Source organism: Trematomus bernacchii, unplaced genomic scaffold (genome assembly GCF_902827165.1).
Source record: "Trematomus bernacchii unplaced genomic scaffold, fTreBer1.1, whole genome shotgun sequence".
In the NCBI taxonomy this organism is placed as follows: Eukaryota; Metazoa; Chordata; class Actinopteri; order Perciformes; family Nototheniidae; genus Trematomus; species Trematomus bernacchii.
The window spans coordinates 605,245-623,923 of NW_022987727.1; the positions used below are offsets into that span (position 1 = coordinate 605,245).

At 40.8% G+C, this 18,679-nt stretch overlaps 1 protein-coding gene across 2 annotated transcripts in view; it reads left to right on the forward strand.

Annotated features, from left to right (window-relative positions):
* Nucleotides 1-18,679, forward strand: part of LOC117493981 (ELKS/Rab6-interacting/CAST family member 1-like) — a 143,544-nt gene that overhangs the window by 26,328 nt on the left and 98,537 nt on the right. For both annotated transcript variants that reach the window (XM_034144578.1, XM_034144579.1), the window contains exon 6: nt 5,200-5,367. In XM_034144578.1, coding sequence (XP_034000469.1) covers nt 5,200-5,367 — 168 coding nt within the window. The remainder of the gene's footprint in view (nt 1-5,199; nt 5,368-18,679) is intronic.

Consider the following 18,679-nt stretch of genomic DNA (forward strand, 5'->3'; position numbering starts at 1 on the left):
CGGTGATGGAAATGATCAGGAAAAATAATCAAAGAAGGAAGAAGTGTTAATGAGGGGGAACGCCCGCAGCTTCTCTTCCGTTATGCTGTACAGTATGTACGTGTGTGTGTTGTGTCCCTCTATGCTGGAGGAGTTAATGATGGATGGAGGGTAAAAGAGAGAATTAGGCAGATGTGAGCAGTGAGGGTTAGGGTTAGTGTGATGGGTGAGTCCCCCTACATTTTTTGTGTCATATATCCATCCTCTGGTCTGATCACAAAAGCATGAAATGTTTGACTTTCATTCTCTGGTAAAAAACATTCATTCTGTTGACAAAGATCCTTTTGTCAGTGGATCCTGGGAGTTCTCCGTGTGCGTGTCTGTCCTTGTCTTTCTTTGTACATCTGCGCTTTCCCATGTTTCCTCTGTAGCCTGTGGGCAGACAGCTGTGTTGCCATGGTTTGATCCACAGATGTTGGAGCGTACAATAAAACTGCCCCAAAGTCCACCCCGCAGCCCCTGCTGTGAGGCAGCTTACATCCGCCTATTATCCTAAGGTTTTCCGACTATTAGACAATTCTCAGACTATTGCCTTAACCCTAGCTTTGATGACCCACCTCAAATGACACCCAGCCTAAGAGATGGGATAGAAAATGTCCCTCATTTCCGTAAAGCTCAGCTCCGGTGTCGTCATGTCTCAGCTCAGGTGGAGAGGAAGTATTTTGTGTGTGTATTTGAATTGGCTTGTATTTACAGTCAATGTCTTATATGTGTGTATGTATGAAAATATGAGAACCGTGAATCAGCGCCGGGTATTGGAGAAGCTCAGCCCTTGTTCACAGTGGCTCTGTGAAGTACCTAAATGTTCAGTTTGACATTGCAACTTCCTCGTGAATCTGTGCACACACATACAGTATATGCCAACATAAATATGTGCGCTCATATGAAAGAAACCCTCTTTGTTCTTCCGCTGTTTAACCTCACAACTTTCAACAATGACCTCTTGACATCTATTGGAAGTTTCTATTGCCTCACATGGAAACTATGGATTATTTAACACTGCTTCGTCTCACATCTGGGCATATGGGACCCCACAGTCAGGTGCTTTTACACCATCTGTTAATACTGTAAACACATGTAATCATAGACTTGATTGGCCATTTTTTATTCACCTTCCACCAATCTTTGACAAAGAAGAAATAAGCCAGAGTGAAATAAAAACTAACACCAACTAGCTGTTTGAACCCAGAAGTCGGCATTCATTCTCTTACTTATTCATCATATGAGAGTGTGTTGCTTTCACTTTGATGTATAATTTTCAATAAAAAGAGATATTTGAATAATTATGGGAGACATTCTGGTGGTCTAGCGTCATCTTGAAATTAGATAGCCATACTTCTTTAAGCAATACAATTTGGCCACATTAATGCTTAGACAAACATAAATGAGTCGAACATTATTTCATAAATGTAGATGATTAATTTCACAGCATGCCCTTTAAATAAATTATGTCTAATGGCTGCCCTGTGCTGTATTTACACAGGCTCGCTGAACATCAGAGCCAGAGAAGTGAATAGCTCACACAGCTGTGCGTAGCGCACCGCAGCAGCCCGACTTAACCCGAGTTCAGACATCCCATAATACACCATGAGACCACTCCTGGGATTTAACAACTTTTATGGTGGTGTTGTCAGCTGAAGTGACATTCATACTTATTCTTATTGCTAGAGAAAGAGATAAGAGATCATATTGGAAATGTTTTTCTGGTCACCCAAGTGGGTTGTGAGAGAGTGCAACTGTCAGTTTGTAAATATGCAAGTGTTTGTGCGTCCCCTGGCCTCTGCTCTGGTCTCCCCATCGTCTCTGGTTTTACCGTTTTGGACGGTAGTGTACTCATATAGTCCCTGTGTTGTTAATTGCAGCCCAGAGCCGACGCTGTCCCTGATACCTTTGCGGATTCTCCTGCCAGAAAAACTTTTATGATGAAATGAGAGGCAGGAAAAAGGGAGGTGAGGACAAACAGAGAAGCTGTTTTCTTTAAGCCTCTGTTTTACTTTGCTAACCAGTGTCCAGAATCCACATTCGACTATCATTGTTAGCATGAGACAGGACGTCCAGGACAATGAATGTGTCTTTATGCATTTGTGTACATGGCTGTACGTATGTTTAAATGCAGGTAGAAATCTCTTGAATAAATACTTTCCAAGTCGTGATTAGCTAATAAGCGTTAATTTAAAGAAATCTCACGTTTTGCAAAGGATTTATGGCTATGCAACCACAGGATCTTGAAAACATATCAGGGTCCTTTTTCAAATGATGTGGTGCTGAGTGAGGGGCTGGAAAGTTTTAGTAGGGTTCTGGGGGGAAGATGTGTTGATAAAGATGTGTTTTTAATTAATATTTTCTGAGGAACGCCTCAATGCACCTCTAATGTCCCTTTTGGATTAGAGCTGGGTCAGAGTAGACAGCAGTGGGCCGCTCTACTTCTTTCCCTCATCTTTCACTTTTCTACTCTTTCTCTCATAAACTAAAGTTAAAAAAAGCTGTGTAATATATGATACAAATGATAACAAAACAGTATACAATCCCCAGTGTACAATCGCATAAGCAGAATGAGTACCCCAGTTGAACTTAAGAGGTAGGAGTTCTGCTTTGTGTGTTATTGCTCTCAAACTTACAAAGTCCTAGCTGGGAAATGTGGTTCTGTCCCAAAGACAACCTGGCTTGACGACTTGAGGGAATTTCTCACACCAACACATCACTTTGTCTCGCCACAGGACCTGCAGCTTTTAAATGGCAATAGGAAACCTCCTGGAGAGTTCGGAGCAGGGCTGGAGTGTTGAAAGAGAGACGCTAGAAGACAACATTGTGAAGAACGAGACTAGAAGGAATGAAAATTAGAGAGGAAATTGAAGGAGAAGCGAGAGGTTAATCACCCCGACTTGTTAGCTGTCTATCATCTCAGCATGTGTGCCAGCTGATGAAGCCATAGATCCTATAACAGACCTGCTGATGGGGTAGTAGCTTTCGCCGGTGGAGGAGCAGCATGTCATTGGTGTTAATGTGCTCTTAATAATTCGACTCATCTCCCTCCACTCTTTCATTTATTTCTCCCCTTACCTTCACCCTAACTCCCCTCCATCCTTTCATCCCTCCCTCCTCGTCTGTCCATCGCCCTCCTTGTTTTTCGTGTACTGTGCCTGGCAGCGGTGAGTGCTTTAAGAGGGTATTAGCAGGGCGTCTGTACCGTACTATCACAGCTTAGTGGGCCAGTGCAGGTGAGACAGCAGGGATTTCCTGTTAGGCCTCTCTGCTACATTCTTGCTAAATTGCTCCTTGCCAGGTGGGGTTTGAGAGGAGGGGGTTTCTCTTTCTCCATTATTCTGTCTCATACTCACAGTGACACACACACACACACACACACACACACACACACACACACACACACACACACACACACACACACACACACACACACACACACACACACAGACACAGACACAGACACAGACACACACACACACACACACACACACACACACACACACACACACACACACACACACACACACACACACACACTTGCACATGGGGGCAGCACAGAAGGATGTGCATGTGCAAACGAACTGTGCGTATAAAGGATTAGTAGCACCATTATAGTGTGTGTGGATGTGTAAATGTGTGTGTGTCTGTGCGCGCCAGTGTGGAGTGGGGAAGACAGAGCAGGGCTCAGTATTAGACTCTGGTTGTCTGCCAGGGGAGCAATATGAGATAAATACTTCAGCATCTTACACCTGGGGGTCCTGGCCTGCTTCTAATGCTACTGCTTGAGAGGAGCCCTCTGTTTGTCTGAGACCATGCAACGGCTCTCTCATTTTACACAAGCACAAACACACAAACACACAGGAAGGAACTAACTCTTGCTCAATACAGTGGTGACTCTCAATTGAATTGTGTGTGTATCTGTTGTTATTTTCCATTTTTGTAGTTATGAGTGGCACATTATTGTTTTTTCTACTGTGGTTTGGCACTCTTTAGTTTCTAAAATACTCCAACGAGTGGCATTCACTTAAATGACAATACTGCAATGTAAATATTGCATACCTTTCATAAAAAAAAAACGAATTAAGGTGCACAAGGTGAATCTTTATTAAACAAATATGAATCAATCAACTTTAGTCGTGCTGGAAGGTGCTCTTGTGATTTAATATGAAATACTGCTATTGTTCAAGGTATCAGAGTTAGACATTTCTGTATAGTGAACACACCATTTTGTAAATGTATTTAGTTTCTTTCCACCACTGCTCTCTCATTTTATGAATGTCAGGTGCCTTGTGAAACAGTTGAGATGAGCTGGAGAGTACAATGTGCTTTAAGTGTTTTCACAGACTTTTTAAAAACAACAGTTAACAAGCCCATCTTCATTGATTATTAAAAGTATGCGTGCGTCTCATGTAAAACACATGCACCTTAAAATAAAGTTCAAAAGGGTCTCCTCATTGTGCCATGGCAAAAGGTGATGAAATGTAATCAGGTGGGAGCACATAGTCTGTTCAGTGTGTGTGTGTGTGTGTGTGTGTGTGTGTGTGTGTGTGTGTGTGTGTGTGTGTGTGTGTGTGTGTCTGCTGTGGTGCGGAACACTGATGGATGTCCTGTAAAACGTTTTGGTGTAAGTTCAGATTTCACTCACTTCTTTGCACACAGCCAAATACGGAGGATTTTGAATGTGTTTTTGGGAAGTGTATGAGCACTCTGATCTATGGCAGCACTGGCCAAATCAAGCAGCTCTCAATAACAAATGATGGGATAGGCTCCAGCCTCCTTCTTTCTCACACACACTGTATTTGTCAACAATGGTTCATTTAATGGACAGTAGGTCAAAGTTGACGAACGAGTAAATAGGTTGCGACATTTCAATTCCTTAGTGAATGATAACATACAGTGTGGGCCACCTGACTGAGAACTGGGAGTAAAAAATACAGTGAAAGCATTTTGAGTCGTGTAACAGGCTAAACAGTAAGAATCTTGAGCTATATTACTCACTGTCACTCCTACAGTATTTCCCCTTCATTCTATGGTTGTCTGACTTTGTGTCTACCTTGTTTGTGTTGTACAGCAGCTAACTTGTGATGATTGTATGATGTAGGTCAAACTACCTTTTGGTTTGTCTGTTTGAAATCTGCTTATCTATTCTTGACTTTTATTCTTGGTCTTTTCTAGGTAGATGCTCTGCGTGTGCGTCTCGAGGAGAAGGAGCAGCTACTGACCAAGAAGACAAAGCAGCTGCAGGACCTGAACGATGAAAAGAGCACGCTGACAGGAGAGATCAGAGACATGAAGGACATGCTCGATGTCAAGGAGAGGAAGGTTAATGTCCTGCAGAAGAAGGTAAGTGAGTTCAGCGGTTGCTTGTAGTGACACTCCCACAATTTGATTGAGATATTTGGCCCTTGAAATAAAACAAATACAGCTTTAAGAAAGTCCTGATTTTAGTTGGGATTATAGTTGGTTATACTTAACAAAGAAAAACCATCAGGGACTGTAATACGTCTGCCAATATACATTTGCCAGGAAAAACTATTGCTCATTTAATTAGATCAGTTTTATAGGGGAACAGTGTAGACATTTGATCAGGCACTGGTTTATTTTCTGTCACCACATAGGTAAATCTGCTTTGTGAACCAGTCATATTGGAAATTAATTTTCTATTCTGGCCCCTAGACAATGTCTCTGGCATTGTGAATGGACTGTGAGAATGTTTGTTAAATTAATCATTGAATGTGTGCCTAGAAAGATGTGTCGCTCACCGATAATCTCTATTACATATGGTTAACAAAGATACACCCAGAGCGGCACACACACCTTTCTATATCTATATACTGTATATATGCAGACACATTTACACACATATGCACACACACTCTGACATGGCATGTCTCAGAGGCCTTAATGACTTTTATAAGGTTAGCTATTTAGACAGAGCTTGTGGCCACCTGTGGTGTGCATGTTGGCAATTCCTCTTCAGACCAATTACACACACATAATGGTCTCCTCTCAACTTCCTTGTTTCCTCTCATGTCCTCAAATTAGATCTCCTTCTTTCTCCTCCCACCCTCCCACTTGCTGAGTTTAATGAAAAGGGGCTCCAAAGGTCACATGCAGTGTGTATGTGTGTGCATAAAGATGTTTTATATTTGTATGACATCAGGGTGTTTATGTATGAGAAGGTTAAAGATGACCTTTATGTGCACCCTGCGCTGAATTCCTTGGGGTCTTACCCATAGCTCTTTATTTGAAGCACTTAATAAGCCTATTTGTCTCAGATAAATGGACCCCCTCTGCTTTTTGACATTTCATATATTTTGTATTATGTTATTTTTCTTTATTTTATGGTCAAATTAATGTTTCTGCTAGTTTATTTTGGTGGCATTTGGTTACATTAATGTGTGCAGTGACAATATACTACCGTTTACCTCAGTTTCCATTTTCAATCTTAGTAGATTGATTTATACTCTCAATGAGATAACTTTGGATCATGACTAGGCACTTTGTCTTGATGGTTGGTTTCTCTCTTAAAAACCTGCATCTCCTCATACATACATCATACATACATCAACATACTGCCAACCTTAAAAGCCTGCTTCCCATATTTATTATGCAACATTTTTCTGGTAGTGACAGTTAGAAACAATATGAAATATACATGTATTGAGATACATACTCATAGACATAAAAGAGAGTGTTACGACACTGCTTCTTACATTTTTTTAAGGTGACACGAGTGAAAGAAGAAGATGTATTTAAAGGAAGAACCAGGCCAAGTATCTTACATTGTGAACCGACAGGTGTTTCACTCCATTAGCCACACTGCATACACTGAACACAATCTGATCGGTTTTCCAAACTTCCTATTTCCCAACAGTCCCTGGGGGCTATAACTTACACTGCTGTGTCTCTTGGGAAAGGCGGGAGTGGAGCTAGGAGTCAAAGCTTGTTTCCTTTCTGGGCTTCGTACTGCTGGCTTATCATAAAATACACAGACAAGCTCTCTGTGTGTGTGTGTGTGTGTGTGTGTGTGTGTGTGTGTGTGTGTGTGTGTGTGTGTGTGTGTGTGTGTGTGTGTGTGTGTGTGTGTGTGTGTGTGTGTGTGTGTGTGTGTGTGTGTGTGTGTGTGTGTGTGTGTGTGTGTGTGTGTGTGTGTGTGTGTGTGTGTGTGTGTCAATGTGTGTATGGTTGAAGTCAATGCAGGCAGCATGAATTCCTCCCTAGACACAAATCTAAATGCCAAGGATGTATTAGCTTTCCAAAGGGTGACTGCATGTTTCTTTGCAATGTTGCTGATCTGAGTGTGAACCTCGATTTATTATCTATAAAATAAATGTGTGCAATTCTTCGAGTTTGACTTTGCAGCCGACAATTAATTATAAATTATGCCATTTTGAGAGATTGGTTATTTTCCACTGACACTATTTAAATAATTTCTAATAGGTTTTCGCTGCAGTTTCCCTCTAGGTTCCTGGAACATACTTCTTAGATTTTTTTCAAGACTCAGAAAATGTTGTTACACCTTCATTGCAGAAAACACAGAGCAGAATTTAATTTTAAGTATACACATACAGTCGGAAAAAAATGCATACACAGTTACAAGCACAACATTTTAGTGTCCTTCTGAATATCAGTTGGTTGCTTCGTGCATCTTTCTGGGAGCACGTGCAGTCGCCCTGTTCGTTCTTGCAGGCCCAAACGGAGATGAAGCAGAAGAAGGATTGATCTGACATGTTGACAGGACTTCTTGTGCTGGCCTTTTTGTCGTCTGCCTTCTTTTGAATGTAGGCATTTTTTGTCTTTTCCATTTCCTCCTTTTCCATCTCAAAAGCCCTTCTCAGCTCAGACATGGCGTCCTTTTCAGCGTTAAACGCACTTTTCCTCAAGCTCTTTCTTGAAGGCTTTTCTTTCATTTGCAATGTTCTCTTTCTCCAACTGCATAGCATCTCTTGTTCTTTGGATGCCTGTCTTGTCCTGAATGTAGGCCTTCCTCATCATTGATATGTCTTCCTTTTCGATCTGGAAGGACCTTCTATCATCAGCCATAGCATCATTCTCAGCTTGAAAGGCCTTTCTTTTCATGCGTTGCTCCCTGAGATATTGTTGAATTCTTCTCTTTCTTCTTCTCTGTCTGGAAAGCGACTCTCATGGTTTGGATGTCTGACTTTTCTTTAATGATGGCCTCTCTGGTCATGGCCATTTCTTTCTCAAATACTTTTTTGTGCTTTTTCTCCAACTGCAAGGCATTTCTTTTCTCAGTCATTTGAGCACACTCTCTCTGAAAGGCCTCTCTCTCGCTGGTCAGGCTTTGCCTTTCCATCTCCAGAGCGTCCTTCATCATGTTTGTATGTGTCTCTTGACACAATAGTTTGTAGGCTTCTGCCTCGTTCTGCCACTCCAGCATGTTGTTCTCAACAGTAGGATAGAAACATCCTGCTGTTTCATGCAACAAATCACTGTTGCTCTGGGTGTAAGGCAAACACGGGCTCTGCATCACTGCAGGCTGGAGGAGATAGTATTACCATGAAACGTAAATGAGGCATGTGGCGCAGTGGACTAGTGTGTTGGTGTTCGGATCAGGGGAGCACAGGTTCAAACCCCACTGCAGTCAGCATGTCGTTGTGTCCCTGGGCAAGACACTTCACCCCAAATTGCTCCTGTGGGGATTGTCCACAGTATTGAGTATGTAAGTCGCTTTGGATAAAAGCGTCTAACAAGTGACATGTAATGTAATGAAACAGTTAGCCTCGTGGTACAGAGGGATGTTGTTTCTCTGAAACTGCTGGGCATTTCCATCCAGCCAGTAATACTCTTCACCATGAGCTTGTTGTGGTTGGTGTTGTCAAAGCACATGAGGTGAATAGAGATTCGTCTATAAGGACAAGAAAATCAGTATTAACTTGATAAAAAGTGATAAACACATTTTGTATTTAACCTAACCTTTTTGGTGAAGTTTAAACTAACAAACAAATATTACAGTGCTAATTTTAACCATTCCATTCAAAATGGTTTCACTAACTAAACCCCAACCCTTTTGGAAACCTACAGTTCATTAAAATTGATGTGAGTACAGGTTTCCTTCCCAACTAGTGCTTATCTCAGAGATAAAGAGATCTGTCAGGAAAAACATTGTCTTACTTTACATTTAAACAAATGAAATACTTACCACCGAAAAAGGTGGGTCCTCCTGTAAAGGTTCCATCAAGGGAGATTCAGGGTAATATTTGCAAGTGCAGTAGGTACTTGTTTGTCAATGTATCAGTGTGTTTACTCCTTAAAGATCTGTCTGAAATGACCAATGTGCTGCTGAGCCTTCCAGACGCTTAGAATTTTCTCTGTTATATTTCTAAGTTCTAATCTCCAAGATATTTTGTTTCAAAAATGTTTTATTTATAGGAAAACCTGCCTTTCTATTTATCATTTCATTCATACACCAACAATGAAACACATGAGCACATAATAAAGAAATAAAACGTAATCGGAGCTCACAGAAAATGCTCTGTTTTAGTTGAATACATACAGTTAAGCTCACACACACTTTATTATGAACATATAGGTTCACATTTTTTAATTACAAAAAAAACCAAATGAACCAAAGAAAGAGAAAACCATAAAGCAAATTCAGGCAGTAGGCTTATACTGTAGATTCACATTTATAAGAGCCTACAAAACAGTAGATTTGACAAAGAAGAAATAAAATAAAATAAAACTTGTGCAACAAACACTATGCTCTCCTTAGTTTTTCCTTAGGGAATAATCCTTCTAGTAATCCCCAATGTATTTTCTCCAAAGATGATTGATGTCATGTTAGCTATGGATCCTTGACACATGTAGTACCCTTATCTCTCTCCCCTTGTTTCCTCGCTGCCTCTCCTTTCTAGTTAACGCAATATGCCTAAAATCTTAAAAAATGAATACAACAGCAAAACACTGTATGGTGGTTCACCTCATTCTGATCTTTAGCCACAACATTATGATTGTGAATTACCAGGAACAAATGAACTTGTTAACATACTGTCAACTGTTTTTATAGTAAATCTTTCTTCAGAAGACAGTAGTTCCAATGAAAACTGTTGAGGTCTGTGGATTACCCAGAGTAAGCAAGACATTGTTTATGGAGGAAGATGTTGATTTTCAAAAGGTATTGTTTCAATGTTGGGAGCACCACCAATGACATTTGATTAATCTCTACTGTATTTTGGTGGCGCCAGAAAACCTGGCCAAAACATACTGAAACTATATGTGAGAAAATATGTTCTTTGTAATTTGTGTGAACCAACCCTGTCAAGTATTATGACTTATCCTTCCATGGTAGTATTTCTTAACAGAAAAATGATGTTCTGCATGATGAATTGAAATCCTAAATCTGAGTCCAAAACACCTGTGCTTGTCAGACACGATTTGGAAAGCCACATACTCTTTTCTTACTGGCAGACAAATTACTAGCAGAATATAACCTACACATCTGTATACAAGGGGAAAGACAGGAATGTAGCTTGGAAAAGTATCTTGTTTCATCTTGGTTTTATACTGTGTAATACATTGTATCCCATAACCGACTTTAAAATAAACATTTACTGACACTGCTTATTTGATGTCTGCCCAGAAAAAAAGAAAGCTTTCCTAAATATTGACAGTACATGTTCTGAAATAAAGAAGGGCTTCTTTGATATGACATCCATTCAATATACAGAAAATAGAAATTGGATGAGAATCGGCTGATACCAGGTCAACAGAGAAGTTTATGAACGTTTTTGTAAACAAGGACTGTTGTTGCTTTATTACACAATGTGAAGAGGTTCACTGAGATCATTGAATGTTGTTTGAGTGGCTGGCCTCCAGCTCATAAAATGATCAGATCCGAATGAGTCAACTAAACAGTTAAGAGGGCTATTAATCTTTTTTAAATATGTTCCTCTGATGAGGAGAGTACATATCTATACCAGACGCACCCTCATCCGCAAACACACACACACACACACACACACACACACACACACACACACACACACACACACACACACACACACACACACACACACACACACACACACACACACACACACACACACACACACACACACACACACACACACACACACACACGTCATTATCCTGGAGTGCTTTGAGGGTTAAGCTGATGTATCTGTGTTATTAAGACAGGCTCTCTATCTTCACTACAAACAGGTCCAATTCCCCACCACCCAGAGTGTTAGTGAGGATGACGCAGGATGATGACAGATCAGCTGGTGTGTCATCATGTGTTTTTCCTTCGTTTGTGTTAATGGGAATGTGTGTGTGTGTATGTGTGGAAGCAAACTTGCTCTCTTTCCGTCCATAAGGAATTCACATCTGGAAAGCTAATATCAACAGCAGTCTGTAGGATTTTCACGTGGGTGTAATACAAAATGGAACAGAATTATCTGGGGAAAACAATAATGTAAATAACAACAGGGACTCAAATTAGTATGTGACACAATTCATGTTGCAGTTTTATTTATTTCACAAGTAAATCATACCTGCCTCCTGTAGCTTAACTCACTTTGGCTTTAGCATTTACTCCCAAATATTTTAAGTATCAAGAGATCTCTTCATGTATATGCAAATGAGAGTACTTCAGTTTGACCATGCTTATATCTGTTTGACTTCTCTGACATCGAAGTGTAATGTCCTTTGCGCTTTTCACACTGTAGTACTTCTAAATGGCAAAGGGCCCCTCTTTTGCTCCACTTCGGTGTGTCAAAACATCTTCATCACAGAGAGTGATGCACTACAAACTGGCAAAAGGGCTCCCAGACTGTTGGGCAGAAGAGAGACAGATAGTCCTTGTGCTATTACTTTTTGAAATTCTTTAAGTGCACGACTGCAGATGATACCTTCGTTTACAGCATGGTTCACTTATGGGTGCCCTATTTTTTGGACTCTGGAGAGAATGAGGATTTTCATCTTTTTCTCAGGGGGCCTCTCCATGTACAGTCACTATGACTTATAGCGTAGTACAATGATGTCATTGCTATAGTTTGAGCTCTACATTGATCCTAATAGTTCGAGGCTGAACTTAACTAAATATAATGAGGTCTTTAAATGAAAAACAAAAAATGCAAATGCCAGTTTTGTGCGGGCATTTTTGGTCTTACATATCAATGCAGAACAGTGGGCGCTCTGTTCAGGCCCTTGGTCTACAAGACCATGACCAATGCATAATGATGCATTTATTTATTTATTTTTTCATTTTAGGTTTTTTTTTTTTTTTTTGCTGGGGGGATAGGGGTGACTGAGGTACACATGCAGAGCCGGTTGTAGTGTGGTTTTGGCATACATGTGTTATTCATGTTCAAACATTGTGGTCGTCTCAATCCATATTCATGCTTTTAAAAAGGCTCGCTGTGTGCATGGAAGTATAGTATCCCCTATCATGTTCCCTCCCTATAGCAACCACAGACAGAGAGATTCGATTACCCCTGGGCTGCATCAGGCGTATGTGTGTATGTTTGTGTGTGTCTATCCAGAAGGATTCCTTGTGAGACTCAATGGTCTCTCTCAAGGTTAGTTATGAAAGTGTCTAGCAGGTCTCCCCTGGATCGGGGAACCCAGCTCTGTCGCAGAGCACCGTCTGCCAGACTCTTTCAGCACTTGCTCTGGCCTCGTTTCATCGGCACGGCAAGGCCTTTGATTTGGAAGAAAAGTAAAGAAAGAGCGATTTAGAGATGAAAAGGGATGTTTCCTAGCCTTCAACATTTCCTCTGTTTCCTCCCCCCTCTTCAATCTCCCTTTGTGGAGCAATTGCTCTTCTGTCTCTTTCATCATTTTAAACGTTTTCGTTGTTTAAAAAAAAAAAAAACTCCATTTACACGTCCCTTGTCGAATTAACCCATGCATACCATCTAATGAACCAAATGTGTTAACGTTGAACAAACTAGCCCAGCAGGCTTATGGTGACCAAAACCTACGGTGCTCCTTCCTCTCCCTTTTCTCTCCCTCCTCCCACATGTTTTACACACCGCCGAAAAAACACTGGCACGTTTGAGTTTGATGCATATGGATTGAGAGGGGAAGTGCTGCATGTTGATAGAAAGGAAAATATTAGTTCAGCATTGGCACAGAGTTGAGTGTGTGTGTGTGTGTGTGTGTGTGTGTGTGTGTGTGTGTGTGTGTGTGTGTGTGTGTGTGTGTGTGTGTGTGTGTGTGTGTGTGTGTGTGTGTAAACAAAGCATTTCTTTCTGCTTTTGTGTCCAGGCATGTATGATAGAAGATGACTTCCTTCTCCAAATTTAAAATACTTCCTTAAAGTCATATATAATAAATGTTTGTGCCTAAAAAGGTGATTATGTTCCATGATACACCCTTGAAATTTGGGATTATTATTATGTTGAATATTGTCAAGTGCAGCAGGTTGGCATCAAGTGCTTGATCAGATTCTTAATCTTTTGAACTTAATATTAATTGAGATATTTCCTGATCTGAATCCGGATACTGCTAAATGTAGACATATCTGTGTTCTGTATTGCCACTTCAGACAACACTGAATACTGATCACATAATGAATAAGTGACATACCTAATCTAGGTCCACTCTAGTGTAAACTATAAGTATTAAAGGGTAAATAATGATGTGTGTGGAACAGCTGTATTTCAGAGACCCCTCTATTTCTTCACTGAACATGTACGTTTCTGCGTGTATGTGATCTTGATAGAGCTTGTGATGAGGCCACCAATGCCTTTCATCCTAATGGATTCCATCTGACCAATCACAGTGCAGAGACACGGCCACAGATAAGCCCGTTGGAGCTGGGGAGGTTCCGGTAAAAGCCTATGATAGGCCCCCCCACATCCCCCTTCTGCTACTATCAGCAATCAGCCTGGTTAATGGTGAGAGCCTGAGGCCGGCTGATTGGAGCCAGGCTACACATCAGTCAAGACAAACCCAGTGTCGGGCCACATGTCAGGCTGCAGCTATTCAAGTTCGTCTTCCTCCTGACCACAACACGTGGAAATGAAGATTTCAGACCTGTTTGATGATGAAGAAGTTAAACCTTACTGTATCTTGATGATGACACCAGCCATAACTCAGGCTGACCTGTTTCGACCCAATCTGTTGGCAGTCAAGTGTTGGTAATTCATACTTCCAGATCTGAGGCAGGCCCTTCAGTTAAAGTTTCTGTTTAAAGTGGGTCACAGTTGGACCTCTCTCATTTGAACCGTATGACTGTATGGAGTATTTTACCTGTCTGACCAGATCACTGTAGAGTGTGCCGGGGTCAAAAGCTACAGGTTGACACATGGCTGCAGTGGTCCTCGCCGGGTGGCCACCTTTTCTTTCTTTCATTCTTTCTTCCTTTCATGCTCTCTTGCCTTCTTCCTTTTCTTTCTTTCTTTCTTGGATTCTTTTTTTTCTGGGTTTCTTTCTTTCTTATTATGTTTTATTCTATCTTTCCTGGTTTCTTTCTTTCATTCTCTCAGATCAAAGGATTCCAATTCCCTCTCTACAAAGGAGAAGAAGAAAATAATTAATACTAATGGTGCTGGAAGCAGAGGAATAAAGCGTTACCCAGCAATCACTGCAGCATTCCGCAGCTGAGGGGGGCAGAGATAGGGTCTTGAGCCTAAAGAGCATGGACATAGATCAACTTGGCCGGCACACACACAGACACACTCACACTCACGTACAGCCTAGCTTGCACAAGTGCAATCTGTCTTCATTGAACAGCTCTGGGGTCTGCAGGAGTCTCTCCCTGCTCTTTTTGCTCTGTGGTCCACCAGGAGAAATCACTATGAAAACAACACTCGCTTTGTCTTTCTTAATGTTTCTCTGACATTTTCTGAGTGCATGTCTGCAACTCTGTGTAAGTCTATTCCAACATAGATACACATAGATGTTTGTTAATCTTTGATATGTATGAAGCAGTGGAGGGTCTCTGTGTGAATGACTTTCTGGAGGAATGTGTGGGGAGAGGGGGAGGATGTCTGCTTGTCATATGTGTAAGTGCTACACACAGCCCCCATCGCTGAACCTGGCCCAACGTTCATGATAATAATCTAAGCCTGATTGTGTGTGTGTGTGTGTGTGTGTGTGTGTGTGTGTGTGTGTGTGTGTGTGTGTGTGTGTGTGTGTGTGTGTGTGTGTGTGTGTGTGTGTGTGTGTGTGTGTGTGTGTATTCCTCAGAGATCAGTACTGTATGTTCAGAATAAACCACATGTTACAATGGACGTACAGAATTAGATAAGTTGATACGGTTTCCTGTTTGTGTATGTAAGTGCATATGCAAATGTGAATACACAAACGGTAGGCTTTATTTATCAAGCTACCTAAATGTTTTTCTTTCAGTTACTGTACATTAGGATTCAGTTGTAGTTTTTCACACTAAACACAAAACGTTTTTTGTAATTTAAACAGGAATTGTGAACAGTATGTTCTCTAGGGAAGAAATGTCTTAAGGAAAGATACATTTCAGCTCATATATCACAAATATTTCAGGTGCACCTGTGGCTCGGACGGAAAAAAAGGCAATAATGTTTTTTTTTGATATAATATCTTTATTACATTTTTCAAATACAACACAAAACAGAACAGCTCAGACATGACATGACAAGTAAGGTGCGTAGATAATAATAAGAAATACAAAACACTGCACAATGTAGGGATCCCCAACCTCTACCATTCTCGCAATAATGTTTAAATTCAAAGATTATTAGTTTTTAGGAAGTGTTTTTTGAAAAGGCAGCTGCTACTTCTTGCTTTCTGAGAAGTATGTGTTTTTTTCCAAAGGTTATCTGTGAAGCACTGTTTTGAACTTTGTGACTTATTCTAGTTACTGACCAGGGCAACCAGCCTGTTGAGATAAACTGGGTCTGAATTTATGCAGACAGTGACTGTGATGAGATTTTAGCCTACACACAATATTCAAATAATTCAGTTAGCTTTAGCATCTTCTTCAACTTAATGATGGTAGCTGCATTCATTTGTCATGGCCAGGCTATTGACAGTTTTTTGGCCCCCTATCTTTTAAGCATGCAGTGATTTGGTTTTTGATTTCCAAATATTTCATGTTGCATCCATGAATAAATATGTAATCAGTTCTTGTAATCTGCAATTTGATGTTAAATTATAGCCTTTGTGAAGCCGAAAGCCCAGCACTTTTGGTTGCTAAGTAATTTGTGTTTTCTTTTTCGAATCTCTTTTTCCAGCCTATTTGATATAATTGGTGTGTTCTGCTTTCCTTTATTTAATGTTTTTGCTAAGGTTCTTTTTTACAATTTAGGTCATGCAATGGGGTCACTTCCAAATTAGGAATTATTGGGATTTATTCTTGTATGCACACGGATAACCTCATGCATCTGAACCTATATATTAAAAGCTACTAAAGATATACAACAGAACGTCAACGACAACAAAGAATATATATATATATACATGTGTATTTAGATATATATATACACATGTATATATATATATATCCATGATTGTTACTCTGTTTTCATGAAGTATGTGTATGTTTACACGCCTGTGTGCTTGCATTCAAATGAGTGTGTGTGTGTGTGTGTGTGTGTGTGTGTGTGTGTGTGTGTGTGTGTGTGTGTGTGTGTGTGTGTGTGTTGCTAATAGACACAGGGAACCTTTGTATTTCTTAACAGGCGCTGGTGGTTAGGAGCAGAATAAATGTTGGGGCGAGCTGCTGTGAGTCACAGGCCTCAGTCATAATCTTAGTGAGACCCGTAGAAAATGATGTCTCTTTCGTTTGGTCTAACTTCTGCCTCGACAAACCATTTATTTCCTTGGCTGTAAGATTGACGAGAACCTGCCTGTTTGGCTTTTCAACACTAGATTCTGCTTTTGCATGGCCCTTTTTGGTTTGGAGGAATAGCAGTTCAGGTAGAGAAGAGCACAGCACATATACAAAGGCATGTACACATGCAGGTACGCAGTGGCACAATACATGTTTTTGTGCAAATGTGCCCAGTGCACTTCTGCAGGTTAATGTTGGCAAACAGTTCGAAAAGGCGTAGAAATCGGGATTTCCTTTCATTCTTTTATCAAACATTCTTTGACATACAGTAAAGTGTCCTTGACAGAAATAAAGAATGAGCTCTACTTAGAAAAGTGTGAATGATTTCAGAACGTGAGCGTTGTGACCCACCCTTCTCTTTCTCCCTCTCTTGGGCACCACTCATCTTATGAAGTCATTTTGCTCGGTCGTTCTGGTCGATAACAGATGAGTAATGACTCCTCGAGCAAAGCAGCATGACATCAGGAAGGTCATTCGAGGGGAATAGGCGAGAGGTGTAATTTTCTGCTTAAAGGTCTTTGTGACACATTGTCCTTTACATTCCCAGACAGTTGAATCAAATGTCTATAAACATTTGATGGGGACTTCACAGCTTTGAGTAATAGTGGCAGATACCTCAGTACTTTCAGGAGCTCAGTTTATTTTTGCTCACAATTTTATTTTAAGCTACTGATATTATCTCTAATAAAAAGATGACTTGTGGGACTTCTGGGTATCTCTTCTGTGTTATATATTGCCCTGATAAAGAGGTGTCACATATATCGAGTTCACTTATTCCAAACTTTGGAAATGTGAGTCTCCTCTGTGGTCTGTCCAACTCTGCTGTCCTCGTGCAGGGGATGCTTGGGGGGACACACAATAACACATCACTTTTTATTTTAAATGAACTCGGAGTTGCCATAAGTGGATATATGAGCATGTTGCAGAAAATGACCACATGGGGGCGCCAGCTTACACAGTATCAGTGTTTTCTCAGTCTGCCAGAGTTGCCCATATTGCCCTGCTTTAGAGCCATAGAAGGGGTGGTGGTGCAACAGGGGTTAAGTGAAGTTTAGGCACACCCTCTCCACTGAAAAGGTCACTATCTTCCCTCAACTTCATGACCAATCTGTGTTTCTCTTTGAAGAGCCACATCTGAGTGCTGAGCAGCAGGAGGAAGTCCGTTATTAAACTCTGAATCTTCACGCTCTAATGGCAGGACTTGTGGAACAGTGTGCAGGTGTACATGTTATTATGACACATCAATATATAAACACACAGCATTTTGTATGCACATGTTTTATTTGGATTGCACTATGTGGTATTGGAGTACTTAAAGTAGCTGAATGATATTTCCAGAACATGATCTTTCATGGTGTTTCTAGGTCTGACTGACCTAGATTTCTCCGGGGAGGTTCACACTGTTACTACATATTGTTCTGTTTGCGGTTATCCTCCTTCTGAGTATTTGGGTGTTGCTGTATGTGTGTGTCTGTGTGTGTGTCTGGGTAAATGCATTCATATCAGTGCCAGGATCTTTGGTTTTACTTCTGTCTTTGTCATATTTTCAGAGCTGATGACAAGCGCAGAGAAATGTGCTGTTCAGAAAGGGCGACCAATTATTGTTTGGTATTTTTATTGGTCCAAAAGAGTTTTAAAAATACAAACGTTTGTATTTTTATGGCGGTCACGCTCGGTGCTGGTCTCCTTTGTGTGCTGTAGAAATGATTCCACTGGAGGCCATCGAGTTTTAGTTCCTAGTTTGGGTGGAAGACAAATGGGTTGACCGGGTTTGTGGTTCTTCTCCGGAACAAACCGCTTTTAGATCACAATTTTTCGCCAGAGACACAGGACCTGATACTGTTTCACTAACTTCTCTCCCAAAACATTAGA